Source organism: Oenanthe melanoleuca, chromosome 13 (genome assembly GCF_029582105.1).
Source record: "Oenanthe melanoleuca isolate GR-GAL-2019-014 chromosome 13, OMel1.0, whole genome shotgun sequence".
NCBI classification, from domain to species: domain Eukaryota; kingdom Metazoa; phylum Chordata; class Aves; order Passeriformes; family Muscicapidae; genus Oenanthe; species Oenanthe melanoleuca.
Window position 1 is genome coordinate 1,323,758 of NC_079347.1, and position 14,999 is coordinate 1,338,756.

Below are 14,999 nucleotides of genomic sequence, written 5' to 3' on the forward strand. Positions count from 1 at the left end.
CAAAAACTACTCCTGTTTAAAACAGAAGAATTTGACTTCTTCAAGACAAGTGAAGCCATCTTTTAACAAGGCATCATGGAATACCCTGAGTTGGAAGGGACCCACAAGGATCATCAACTCCAACCCAGGTCTTGCACAGGATGACCCCAAAAATCCCTCCCTGTGCCAGAGTGGAGCTCCACTTATCCTTTAATGTGACTGCAGCCCAACACAGGATTGATTTCACTCAGCTGGGATTAAGTCCTGGCTAAATTCAGGCAGATGTTCTTTGCATGCCACAGCATCTTCAGGGAAGGCTGAATATGGGAGCAATTCCCAGTATTTACATTGGGAAAAAGCAACAGAAGTTGTAAAGATGTATTTTGATATATACAAATGTGATGTAAACAAGTGTCATCTTATAAAGCTCTCAAAATTTTCTTAGGCAGAAATACATTAAATGAAAGATCTGTGTAACTCTCTATCAGCCCTGAGGTAAAAAAGTAAACCAAATAAAATATTAACTGAAGATCAGACTTGCACATGAAGGGTCTGGAGAGTCAGTCCCAGGAGGAGCAGATGATTTGCAGTTTTAGGATTTAGCTTTTATTCTCTGCATGGCCTCCTCTTCTGCCCTCAGTGTCCATCCTTGTCCTGGCACTCCTGGGACACCCCCACACCCTGCAGGGTAAGGCTGTGCCAGGGGCACACAGAACACACTCAGAACCCACCCAGGCTGATTTTCCACCCTGCAAATGATGTCCACACATTTCCCTTTCCAAGAATCAAATCAATCACTGTCCCCAGCAGCAAGAATCCAGAGATTCAATTTCTTCCAGAAATTAATGGAACAATAAATACAACTTTACCAGCAGATTATAACCTAGAGATTCTATATGCCCACTTCTTGCTGCTCTGCACCTTTGGGAAAAAATTAATAGAGCAAGTGCAAAAAACAGATTTTGTATCTGAACATTTCAACACAGGCTGACACTTGTGGGTGTCAGAAAAGGTTGTAAGTAACTGAAAGGAAGAATCAGGGCTGGACAACACAATAAAAACCCACAAGTGTTGTTGCTCTCAGGTCAGCAACAAGAACAAACTAGCTGCACTCATCTAAGCAGAAACTCAGAACAACATTAAAATGTAAGAGTTCCTAAACCAGAACACCTCTGCAGTAGTATTTTCTGTGTGAAAAAGGAGTTCAGACAAAGCTTGCAGATACACAACCTTAGTGACAACTCAGTTCCAATTCCAGCACAAATTCTCTGGGATTCACCACTCCAGCTCCTTTAACGTGGAACAACACTGGCATCCAGTGGCCAATTCAATTAATCACAGAAGGGATTCAGCCTCCTGCTGCCCTTGTGTGCAGCAGGGAGCAGCAGAGGATCTCTAGGGACACTGGGGTGGGGAGATGCTCCCAGGAGCTGCACACCCAGAGCAGGCCCTGCCCTTTACCTGGCAGCGCAGTGATGAAGTCCCGCTGTAACATGGGCTTCAGGTAAGAGTTAATATGTCCATGCTGGTAGTGACACATCCGGGAAATGAGGTGTTCCACAAATTCCACCTGATCTGATTCAGACCACTGGTCAAAGTATTTTATACACAAGTCTTTTTCCTTTTCGTAGTTTCCTTCCGATGGTCTTTTTCTTGAGACAATCACAGATGAAGTTCCATTACTTATCTGGGGTTGGAGAAGGAATTATTTATGTTAGGATATATTTAAATATTGGTATTTATATATCAACTACAGGAACAGCTTAATAAAAACTCTCTCAAGGAAGAACATGCAAGAAGATGAAAAGAAATAATCAAAACTAAGTTTTAAAAGAACCCATTTTTCAAGAAATGAGTTACATCAGATGAATTTCAAAGACTTTTCAAAGTCTTTCATAGACTTGGCTCCTAAATTACTTCTCAATTCTCTCCTTACACCTCTTACCACTTAAAACTGCAAGGGCTGTAATTGTTTTCAGAACTACCTTTCCCAGCTCAAAGCAGTGGTTTCTGGGCACATTGTAGTTTGTCTGCACAAATGTTTCACTCAGATTCTGGTAGTTAAAATATGGATTCCAGATCCTCATGTCAGTGTTGCACTGGCTGTCCATAAATAAAAACTGAGAATCAAAGGCTTTGGTTTGTTTCTGCAAACCAGCTCCTGTCAACGTTTGGGACATCCCCATGAACACCTCATTAAAATCCTGGAAGCATCAGCTCCACATCAGGAATCACTGCTAATTAGTGAGCACAGCCTCAGAGTGATGCAGGCTCCTCTGAGCCCCTCAGGAGCCAAGGAGCTGCTGGGGAGTTCCAAAATATTCCCAAACTTCTTCAAAGCAAACGGCTGTGAGTCCTTGCCACGCTGAACTTCTCTTTTTAAACAAGTCACATGCTCAGAACCAGAAATTAACTTCACTCCCAAGGATGCTTTGACGCAGCACTGTCCTTCCCAGGTCAGCACAAACCACAAAATCTGAGCACAACTGGTAATTTCTCAAGGATTATCCACTGGCATCATCCTTCACTCGAAGGCTTTGCTAATTTTAGGAGGATAGAGCCAAGGATGATTATGCAGACCCGAGATTTGGACATTTCTCAAAAGCAGGAACATACAAAATCTTGGCACCTCTCCTACATCCACGTTGGCTCCTACCTGCCACAGGGTATTTTTCTTTGGAGACTCATCTTCATTCTGATCCTCCATTACTGATGTGTTCTGGGAAAAAAGAACAAATATCACTTCAGCTTTTTACTCTGTGACAATTTCTTGCTCTACAAGCATTACAAAAAAGCAAATCAATTGAACAGACAAAATTCATTTTCCCAGTGAACGGAATTCTCAAAGACTTCTGGCCACAAAACCTGAGTATTATAAATAAATTCCCCTTTTAACTGACATGTTTATCAATTCCATTTACTGTAAAGATAACTCCCCAACCCCGCTTCAATTTCCTTTGACAGGTTTTCATGCAGCCTTTCAACGCTTTTCTCACTGGGAAATAAATTCACTTTCATCCTACTCAAGCCAAAGCAATTAAACCTGTCAATGTATTCAACCAGCACTTTCTGCCAAAGTTAAATTGCATACAGCTAGGCAAAAAAAAAAAAAAAAAAAAAAATCACTATACACTACTTACATGCAACAGAATATGCTTTTTTCTCAGCTCTAGGAACAGAGATGGTTCTCTGCAGAACATCTCTGGCATTCACTGTCCAGGCTGTGTCTACAATCCCTGGCAGTCACCCCGGCCTTTGGTGCAGTGCTCTCCCCACCTCAGAATTGCTCCTTGCTTCTGCTTCCCACCCCTTCCTTCACCAACAAAAGATGGAAGGATTTCTATAAAGCTTCAGCTGCAAATGTTTCTCTGAGCTCACCTGTGTCCCCCAAAACCCCTCCCTCCTCTCTGCCCCTGTTGATGATGAGCTGCTCCCTTTGGCTGTCCATGGCACACCTGCCATCCCTCCCTGCTCCCAAGTCCCTTATTCCAGGCAGGTCCAGCTTCCCCCAGCCCTGCCCTGCCCATCACCATGCCCAGGAGGCTGGCAGAGGGTCAGCAGGACAAACTGAGTGTCCTCAAACACCTCTGTAATGATTTCAGCCTTATTCCCTTCTGTCTCAACAGAAACAGGAATGAAGTGCTCAGGTAAAACACACAGTGGAGAAAGTCACAGAGTTTCCTTACTCCTGCCACCCTGGATTATGGGTAACTCCTTAGAAACAACACCCACCCCACTCAAAACACAACTCCATCTCAATAGCAGTCATCTCCTCCTCCTTCCTCCATAAGGACGTGCTGCACAAACCCAGGGAAGCTGGAAAATGAACAATATCCTGTCTATGCAACCCTTCCTCCCCTGCCCAACTGCCTTGGCTCAAACTCACCCTGAGTGCTCCCTGAAGGCGTGGAAAAACATGTGGCACATGGACTTTGGATGACAGGGTAAGAACTGTGGCCACAGGTGAGAGAAAGACTCAACTCCCTGGTTATGACACACAGTGACATGTACAAGCCCAGGAGGCGGCTGCAGGGGAATCCAGAAAGGGATAAAAGCAGGAGATGTTTGGGGTCACTCCACAGAAACATGGATTTTAGTGTTTCTGGGCATACACAGAACTGACAGCCACACCTTCCATGGTTTCTAAAGCCCCAGACTCTGCAGGGCCATCCCAGTTACCCAGCCCCTCTCACTGGGGTGCAAACCAGTGCCAGGGGTGCTGTCCCCCAGCAGGGAACACACCACAGCCCTCCCTGACTGGGACCAGCCCACACCATTCTGGAAAGCACACATGCTAGCAGGGAACTGTGCAGGGTTTCTTGGGTTTTATTTTATTTCAATATGAATATGTAAAAATACTCATTAGAGTGATTATATGTTGTTAATGGTGCATCCAATTAGTGTGTCCTTAAATGAGTAAGGAACATCTCATCTCCTTTGGCAGCTGAAGGCTAAATAAACCCATGGATCTGGGAGCTATGAGCAAGGAACACAGAACATCAAACAGGTGGCTTGGGTCAGCAAATTCATCAGAAATCCAACATTTTATCCATTTATCCCCTGACTTTCCTTCAGCAGGCTATGGTGGGACTCTGCCATTGCATCTCTTCCCTTATCAGAAAATACCTCAGAGATCTTTGCCAGGTTTCCCAGGGATGGAGACTAAGAACTGCCTCTATACATAATGTCATTCTGGGAACAGCCAATAAAACTCCAGCACAGCAGGACTGTGACACAGAGTACAGGGACACAAACGTCACCAGAACCAGCAGACTTCCACACCAGCAGATTGAAGAGGGAGTTTCCCTCTGTGCTGTGCCTCTACTCAATCCCACTGTGCCTCCACTGTGCCCAGGGAAGAAGTGGGAGCAGGCTTTGGGTAGAGGCTACAGCCTTGGAATGTCACAGGATCACAGAGTCATTAAGACTGGAAAAGCCTTAAGGACCATGGAGTCCCAGCTGTGCCAGATGCCCTCCTTGTCCCCAGCCCCCTCCAGGAATTCCTGGGACACCCTCAGGATGGGCACTCCAAGCTGCACTGCTGCCCAGAGACACTGCCATGTCCTGTCACATCTGAGCCTTGGCTGTGGGGACAGGTAAGACACTCTGATTTTTAGGCTGGAAATGAACACTGTATCCAGCTATTCCACCAGGAAGTTGGCAGCTGCATTAATTTCATGGTATCTACTACTACAGCTTCTTGTGTTATCTCTTTTTCCCATCCTGACTCATTCCACACTTTCTTACTGTATTTTAGGGCTTTAAAATCCTTCATCCTTTCCCTTTCTACTCCCAAATTTATATTTTGTTTTCTCTATTATGTCTTCTCCTCCTTATAAAATTGCTCTGCTTCTCTCTTAAAACACTGTGGGGTCATTCCCCCATCACACACATCCCAATTCAGACTCCATTCTCTCTCCAGCACCTAAGCCTACTAACTGGGGACCAGGAGAAGATGGGTGGATCCTGCCCTGCCGTCTGGAAGAAGCCATTAGACAGCTCTGATCTGTCCTGTCCATTCCCAGCACGTGGCAGAAGGAGGACTGCAGAATTCCTGACAGCTGGAGTCACCAGTCCTGGTTCTGGGCTGCAGCCCTTGATAGCATCTCCAAGGGCAGCTCTTCCCTTCCCTCAGCAGCACCTCTTGCTCCCCCACCCACCCCACATCCAGCAGCTTTCCCAAGTGCCTCTGAAGTGGCATCACCACGGAACCCAGCCCAATTCCCTGCAGAACAGCTCTGAGGCCTGATGGAAGCACAGACACCTCATCCCAGAGATCCCAGCTGCCCTTCAGACCCTCCCCAGGCGTGATTCCCACCCCCACAAGAGACTTGCAGCATCTCACAGGCAAGCACAGCTCCTAAATATTGTCAATTCATCTTGTTTATACGTTCCTTTTTTCCAGAGATTCTTGTGAAGCTGCTCACAGCTCTTGCAAAAGTAGAATGATTATTTCCAACCAGCTGTCACTCCTTAATTAGTCAGCCTGGAGTAAGTGCTCTCCATCCCTACTGGGAACAGCAGCAACAGCCAAGAGATAACAATGGGTCCAGGCTGGGATGTTTTGCTGCTGCCTCACAGTTGTTAAAACCTAACTGAATGGAGTTACACTGAGCAAAGCCCCAGCCTCTATTTCCACTGACTGTAACCAGAAATGGCAGTAAAATTCACATATTGCTCCACAAGCTGGGCAAGTTTAAAAGCTCATTTCCTGGAGATTTGCATCTCACATTCCTTGTTTAGTCCCACAGAAACTTCAGGCTTTCTTTGGTCCTTCTGCTCCACAACACCTCAGGTTTCTGGGATTTCTATGGGGTGCAGAAAACCAAGGCAAAAACCAGCTCACAAGTTACCTGGAGAGAGGGAGGTTCTGATAAGCCTAATTACATTGAGCTAATTCCCTTTGGAGATTATGAAAAGCTTCTGAAATAGAAACAACTATGAATGATCCCCAAAGATATTGCAGGTATTCTAAAACTCCATAAATCAGTTTTAATTCAGATCCTTGGATACCAGGTAGCAACTGATGATGAGCACAGCAGGTCCATGGACGTGAGCACCTCGTGTTTTCCTGCAGGTGAGCCTGCAAGGCTCCCCTTGCTGGATCCCAGAAACCTTTGGGGTTTTGAGCTTTCTGTGCTGTCAGGCACTGACCCCCAGGAGAACACTGCTTTTGACCTGAGGCCTTAGAGAAGCTTCAAAATTTGAGTGATGAAGTTAAAGTCATGAGTGTGTAGTTAAACAGAAATGTGTGAGTTCACATGGTGAAGGGTTTTAAATTTGAGGTTTTTATAATATAGTAATAGGTATGGGACAAGATGGAGGATTTTGGGTGGTGTCTCTTCAGTGCCCTTTCTCCTTCTTCGTGGTTTCAGGCAGTAGTTTCTGGTTGGACAGTCAGTGCTGCACTGAGGGCCACAGGAGTTTGGTTATTGGGTCAAAAATATAAATAATATAGGTGTTAATTCTCTATTGGATTGTTCAGCTTTAAGAAACCTTGCGACTACTTTGATTCACCTCCATTTTGCTCACTTTTAGCTGGTAGCTAGGAATATTTCTGTACTTTAAAGAAGATCTAATAAACAACCAAACCCAAACATGAGAAATTTCGACTCCTTCATGTTTTTTGATCCTAGCTCTGAGTGAAGACAGAAGAAATTTCAACCAAGCCACTAATGAAGTGGTGCAAACACCACCAGATACATCCCCTCCCCCAGCAGGTGTAGGAAAAGCTGCACCTTTCCCAGCAGGAATGCATCAAACCTCACAGGCTGCTCCCAGCCTGGGTTTGTACTGAGCTCCAGGAGCTGGGAGTGCTTGAGTCATTTAATTGCCTGGGCAGGGGAAGAGCTTTGTTCTTAGCCCACTTGGAGCTCCAGTATCAGGAGAGCAATTATGGAAGTGATAGCAGCAAATCCCAGGAACTGGGGCAGCACACACGGGTTTCAGCACTGAGCAGGGCTCACAGCACTGCTAGGTTTCTCTGATAATAAAGCTTCCCCTGGCAAAGAAAGGATTCACAGGATACAGAAGATGGATGAACAAAACAAGACAACAGCTGGGTTGCCTTGAAAAAAAAGAGTTGTATATTTGAGCGTTAATGAAAGGGAAAGGAAGCAAGAACCTCTATGTCCCTTGAAACTACACCAGTAATTCCCACCTCAGTTCAACATCCAGCTAAGTCTTCCACAGTCTAACTTTTCACAAGATTCCACTCTCTGGAAGAAAACATCAGGAAATTTCACTTAAACTTACAAAATAAGCAAAACAATTAAAACAATTCAGCTAAAGAGGCTCTGATGCCCTTTAACAAACCACAGCTGACTTTGAAGCAGCTGAAGAACCAACACAACACATAATAATACATACTTGGATACCTTGAGTCAAACTGTGCAGGTGGAGCTCCAACCCCTCCTGAGCCCAGCTCTGGCACACAGGGACTGCTGGAGGTCCCAGCATACATTCCCAGGGAAGTGAGGAATGTGCCACCCTCTGGGACAGCTGCAGCCAGCAGCAAGGCAGGAAGCTGGGCACCATCTGCACCAGCTAAAAGTGATGAGCATGTGCCCCTCATGCTTCCAGCTTTTAATAGAGCCAGAATCTGCCAAACACTTCAGAGCATTCCCAAATGAATGTGAGCCTCTCCTTGGGGAGAAATGGGCAGCATTTACTAACCCAGGACATGTTAAACAATGCTTATTAACATCTTGATACTTGATCAGGGATAAAAGGGGATTTTCCTCTTTTAACTACAGACAGGCTCTCAGTAAAAATGTCCTGGAGCACAAATATGACATTAATTTGGAGAACCCCTAACCCAGACTGCACAAGATGGGAACCAACCCCTCTCACTGCAAGGACCAAATCCCTTCTTTCTCTCTCTCCTCAAGATCTGCCTGTGAAGAAATGCAAAAATCCTGATGTCCCCAGGTTACTCCTTGGCCCCCAGGGCCAGCTTTTTGTCCACCAAAGGTTTACTCTGCTGACCATGGCCATGGCTATATTTGATGTTTGTATAAGTAACTGCTTGTTTCAGCTCAAACTCAACTATTTATGTAAGCACTGGGGATCTGCACGAATTAGACTGAACATGCTTCAATCCCTACCTAGCTTGCTGCTCTCCCAGTTGCCAGGTTTTATTTTAGTGCAGCTATTGCTGGAAGTTCAAACAAAAATATACTTAAAATACTTAAAGAGTCTACCAAGAGCCAACAGCTGAAGGCAAAATTAGAAAAAAACCCTCATAACTGAAAATAGGGCATCAATTTTTATTTGGCTTCTGACTAACCACCAAAAAGTTTAAAGGAAGACATGCTGAATTCAGCACCACAGTTCCCCACTTTGTGTTTCAAGCTGCTACAAATTCTAAAGTTAACCACAAGTTAGAGATGGTAAGTTTTTAAAAGATACCTAATGCTCTTCCATACCCTAGTTTGACACCTTTCAAGGGTTTGTTTTGCAGGAGGTTTTGGCCACAAATTCCCCAAAACTAGAATTGCTTGCTCTTGCCTCTGCTCAGAGAAGGAAAGTCAAGCCACCTAAATGGTTTAGGTTTCCTCACCTAAATGTTTCAGAGTTATTTCTGCAAGTTCCAAACACTACAAGCAGTCACTAAGCAGATCACTCTGCTTAATCACCAATGCTGTGATGATTGGCAGTTAGTACCATTGTTTTAACTTTGAGAGTATCAGTCCTCATCTTAAACTCATTACAAATTAACTTGCTGATCTTGTGTGTATATATATATATATGCATAAAACTGTGTATCTCTGAGCATTCACTGGAACTAATAAAATCATATAAATAATCTCTCTCCTTGTTTCTTGCCAGCTCTCCCTTCAGCTCCTGAAGGCCAGAATTAGACCTCCCTGGAGCCTTCCCTTCTCCTCAACAATCCCAATTTCCTCATGGGACAAGTGCTGCATCCCTCTGATCACCCTGGTGCCCTCAGAAGCCAGGTCAGTGTGGGCAGTGCCCAGTCTCACACCACACAGCTTGTTTTTAAACTGAAATTACACATGAAAATGCTCAACAGCTCAGGATTACTTTTCTGATCCAGTTCCATGAAACACTCAGCCAGGACTCCACTGCACCAGTGAGCCTCTGGTGATGGCACATCCTTTACCAGGCAGCCTGGGCAGGGATGCAATCCTTACCCCAGCCTGTGAAGGACCACAGCTGATAGAGAACTCTAACAGCAACACCACTCTGGGGCTTTTACACTTCTGAAATAATGAATTACACCTTTTCAGAAAGATTTACATCAAAAAAATTCATTGACTGACACTTAGTTCAATTTAGGTTGTCATAAGAAGCAAAACAATTGCACTTCTGTCCAAGTTCAGAGCTGTTTCCACACTTCCATTTCCACACAGCAAGCTGATGTCACCACAAAAACAACGTAATTACTGCAATCCTGAGAGACATTACTGGGGCTTTGGTTTGCTTTTGCTGGGTTTTCAATATGCAGTAACTGGTCGTTCTTAAGGGCAGCCTTACCTCAGCAGGTACTACAGGATCACATTAACAAGAGAACTTTCAGAGACACCCTAAACTCTCATTTCATGTTCAGAGTGTACGAGTAAAGAGCCCGTAACCCAAAGCTGCCAGTACGCACCCTATAAAAACATTGTATTTACAAGGACAATGAGCAGGGAATTGTGTAATTGTAGCAATTTGATGACTCATCCCTGCACCACTCCAGCACCAAAGCAAAACCGGCACGGGGTGCAAACCCTGGTGCTGATGGAAACCCGGAGCCCAAAGACACAGAGCAGCCACTGCCTGTGCACCTCAGCCAGAGCAGCAGAAATGGCAAAGCAGCTGGCACTGCAGCCAGCCCAGGCCTGGGGGCTCTCTTAAGGTGCCCACAGACTGCCAGAGGGAAATTTTCAATCAATATCCTAATAATAAAAATAATAATATTCTCCCAGCTTGTGCAAGAGCAGCCAGCAATAAGAGGAGCCAGCAAGGCTCGTTGCACAGCCTCACCTGAGGCTCACCCAGATGAAAAGTGGATTCATTTTCCCACCCCTGCCCAGCCCAACAGGAGCTTTAATTCCACCTTCAGCTCTCCAGGTGCCTCAGCTGGTGCCTTTCACTGTCCAGGCCCCCAGTCTTCCCTGGCAGACACTGATGTGTGCAGGAATCCCAACCCACACTCCAATACTCAAATTGTGTATCAAAGCTTATCACTGACACCACTGCTAACACTAGGAGTCACCTGCCTAGAACATCTCTCAATTAACTTCCACTACTGCAGAGGCCAAATACCTCCAAAGAGAAATCCTTTCTGCCCGTGAAGAACGTTTTTTAACAGTAAAATGTTTAAACCAGAAACATGACAAACTGCCTGTAGGAAGGTACACAGATGTCAGAGCAAGGTATTGGTTTGCTTTTTCAACCGATTTTGTTAAATTAAGAGAAGTTACCACAAGTTCTCAGCTAAAATTATTAGTAGTAGCTTTGCACTAAGGGTTCATCTGTTTTCCACACAAACTCATTTAGGCAGAATCTGCACTTTAATCTTAATTCATCCCAAAGCAGAACAGTTTTTCCACTGTACTTCTAAGACTCAGGACAAACTTCAAACCATGTTACTTACACAGTGAACTCACTGGAAGTTCTGAAGGCAAAGCAGAGCTTAAGTTTTTAAAGCTTTGACTACACCACGTTACACACTTGTTCAGAACATCTGCACCTCTAACTGGATCAAAAGCTACCCTAAACAACTGGATTTTGTTAGGCAGTTAGGAGGATTAGGTATGTCAAGATTTTGGGAAGCTTTATTTTTTTGTTGTTATAATGAAAACATTAAGCCATATTTACTACCCTAGAAATTATCTCAATGTCTAGTAACGGGCCCCTTTAGCTTTTATTTCCTGTATTAAAAAACCATCCAAAAAAGAAAACTTGAAGGGAAAAACAGTGGCTCGAGATTCTCATTGCTTTTCTTCCTTTTAGAGCAGATGCAAAGAGACCTCTTCAGATCCACTCATCTCATCGTTTATAGGACTTGTAAAAGGAAAACAAACTATTTAAAGTTGCATTTCAGTGCTGACTGCTCAGATTAGCACAGAACAGCAGCTGAATTCCAGGGCTCCAGGAGCAGCCAAGGCACTCCAGAGGCAGCTGATGCATCCCTGCAGCAGCCAACTGCTCCATCAGCATCCCTGCTCCACAGCCCAGAATCTGCCCCATCCCATGGAGCATCCTTCCCAAAACCCCAGGGCTGTTTGGGCACCCCCAGGCCAAGGCAAGGCAAAATCAAATTTCAAAAGCTCCAAAAGTTGGAGGTTTTTCCTCTGTGCCACATTCATGGGTAAACCAGGCAGAAGACAGCACTCTGTCCCACACCATTAATAAATGTTAACAGGATTCCAGATTAAAGGTAGGATAAGTAACATCTGGGAAGCAAGTTTCAGGCTAAGCTAGTAATTAGATCAGTTCAAATTCATCAAAAATAAATTAGCCTCTGTTAAGATTAACTACACGTTTGCAACTTGGCTGCCTGGTGCAAAATTAAAATACTTCAAAGGTTATTCCTGGTTTCCCAGAGGGAATTTAGGTTCAGATCTCTCCTGCTGTTTCCATATCAAATCAAAGGGAGTTAGCTCAAATTGCCAGCCCAAAGCACAACCCTCAGCATGAGGAGTTTGAAGAGCTGGGAGAGGGAGGGGACACTCAAGGGCCTCAGACAATGCAGCACTTTAAGCAGGTTTTGAACAGATTTCTATACAAACTTGTAGAGTAAAACCTACACAAAGGTTACTCAAAGCTACTGAGCAGTCTGAAATACCAAACCTGCAGCAACCCTCAATTAATCATCTTGCAAAACAGAAGGTATTTGCACACAAATAAATGCAGAAAAAGCAGCCACCACACTGAAAATTCAGTAAATCTGCAGCCCAGAACCAGTGAGGATTCCAAAGAAGAATCCTGTCCTGTTTGAAGTTCACTTGTTTCCTCCAGAGATGCAAGGCAGTGTATCCCAGACCTGGCAGCTCATGAAAGTGTATCAATCTTCACAACTCCTCAGGAAATTCTAATCACTCACTAATTGTCTGAAACACAAGCTTTTGTTTATGCACAAGTTCAGTGTGGGTTTGGAGCTGCTGATATCCAGGCAACCTAGAACCTGGAGAAAATCTTATCTCCAGAAGGTTGCAGCTAAAGGGAAAAGCCTTCAGTAATACCAGATAATACTCACATAATTTTTTTTTTAATATCCACCCAGCCTTGCCTGGGGTTAGGCAGACACTCAGTACTCGAGTGCTGATTTTATCTGGCTATTCAAAGGCATGTGCAATTGCATAACTTAGATTTCACATGATTTATATAATGGATGGTAAATGTTCCTGACCTGGAAGGTCGGCACCACTTCCCTCTGTACAACTTCAAGATGCAGTTGATGGATACAAAAGCACCTCACTGTAAGACTCTACAGAACAGGATTTGAACAGCAGGAACAGCCCCCATCTCAGCTTCCTGCCTTTGGAAGATCATTTTCAATCACACCACATCAGTGCCCGATGTCACAGCACAGCTTCCTGTGTGAGAGGAAGGTGGCAGAGCTGTGGCACAGGGCAGACCAAAGGCAGGACCAGCTGCCCCCCTGTGCACCCCAACCAGCACCGTGCCTGGGGCAGTGCCAGCAGCATCCCCACCCCAGGCAGGATGGCTCTGAGGAGGGAACTGCTGGTCCTCACTTACAGAACAGCCCCACAGTCCCAGCTCTGCCTCCTGAGGCCTGACCCCAGCCTGAAGGGGCTTTGGGAAGGGGAACTCTGGAGTCAGCATGGCTGAGATAGAACATCAGAGAAACTGCAGCACAACACAGAAATCAGTCACCTCAAACTTCTCAGGAATCCCCAATCCACTTGGGAGCAGTGGGAGACCATCCTGCAGCACAAAGCCAAGCATTTCCACAGAGGCTTCACAAACAGCACTATTTTGCCACAGCAATATTACCCAGAGGAATAAAAGCTCAGTTTTACAGTTCCTTCTTTCTGCACTGTAGCACTTCCTCCAGCCCTGCCAGATGGGGACTGGCACAATTTGCTCAATCCCTGCTGTCTGTAGCCAGCTGTGCTGCCCTTAACTCTGATGCCTCCCTCCATGCTTTGGATTCTCCCAGCATTTCAAAGGACCACAAGAAACCAACCACCTATGTGAAGTCTTAAGTCTTAATGTGACTTAAATGTCAGTCTTGAAGGCCCACAAAACAACGCATGAGATGCAAATCAGAGGTTTAGGGAAAGCTGGGAATGGGCAGCCTGCTAAGCACCAGGAGTCTGTCACAAGGGAAGGGTGAGTGTCCTTTTGATGGTGACTCAGAGTGGCACTACCAGTATCAGCAAAACCATCACTCTGGTACCCACAGAGCTGCTGAATTCCCCTGAGCAAGGCACCCACCCTCCTGCCAGCGGGTCTGATGAGCAGTCTGCAGTGCAAAGACACTGCACAAATGTAGTTCCAACCTTGGTGGGAAACATCTGATTATAAATTTCTGTTTCCTAAAAAATTCCTCGGTGGGAAAGAGACAACACCTGCAAGGAAGGGGACTGTCATACACACCCAGAACAGACTACCTTGCATCTCCTCCTGTCCTGGGGCAGATTTCCCTCCTCCACCCCTCCCAGCACGAGCACAGCACTGCCAGAAGGCAGCCAGGGAGCAAGGCACGTTTCCTAACACATTTCTTTCCACTGTAACAGGATCAGAGAGAGAAAAAAATCCTCTCTTCCCCAGGAGGCTGAGAAAGCATCACCACGAGGCTGTGGCTAACAGCATCCCTTCTGCAGAGCCAGCAGCAACAACAGCTCCTGCCCACCACGTGTGAAATCTCTCAGGCTTAGTGGGACTGTGCTGCTCTTTCTGAGGGACACAGCTCATGGCTGACATTGCACTCACCCCTGCAGCTCTGAGCAACAGGCACTGGATGTGCCAGGCAATCTCCAGTACCTTGGGTGATCCATGAATTCTCCATGGAGAGCTTGCTCCACAGGGACAAATCCTGCCAGAGAGGAGTGGACAGGCTGGGATTTGTGGATGGAACAGGACAAACACTGACAAAAGGCAGGCCAGCAAGTCAGGCAAAGAAGGAAGGACTGGATCTCTAAGCTCCCATGACTTTTGCTGTGTTCAGAAGTCCCTCCTGCTGCAGCAGCTGAGTGACACATCTCAGAGGGACTCAAGTCACCACTTCCACTTCTGGCTCATAAAGATCAGTGATTAAGTTAATTACTGACTTTTTAATACTGGCAACTTCTGAAGAGAAGACCACAATGAGAACTGCCCACCCAGAGGAGCACAGAGGACCCCTGGAAAGGGTCACTCTTCTGTACAAGCACACTTGGCAGCCTGGGGATGAAATGTGTGACCTTTAGTGCCCTCCAGAAACCACTGAAAACAACAAAGTCCCAAAAAAGCACTCGTGTGGATCATGTTGTTTGTAGCAGCAAAACTCTTTCCCCACAAGCAGAAAGGTCAGTGCTTGGCACACCCAAATGGTGTCAGCC

General features: G+C 45.5%; 1 protein-coding gene across 4 annotated transcripts in view; it reads right to left on the minus strand.

The window, feature by feature from the left end:
- FBXW11 (F-box and WD repeat domain containing 11) overlaps positions 1–14,999 on the minus strand; it is a 56,970-nt gene that overhangs the window by 21,576 nt on the left and 20,395 nt on the right. For 3 of the 4 annotated variants that reach the window (XM_056502177.1, XM_056502178.1, XM_056502176.1), the window contains 2 exons: positions 2,636–2,698; positions 1,441–1,666 (listed from right to left, as the gene is read on the minus strand). In XM_056502177.1, the coding sequence (XP_056358152.1) occupies positions 1,441–1,666; positions 2,636–2,698 (289 nt within the window). Of the gene's footprint in view, positions 1–1,440; positions 1,667–2,635; positions 2,699–3,711; positions 3,777–14,999 lie in introns of those variants that run through there. The other variant, XM_056502179.1, reaches the window with a different exon arrangement.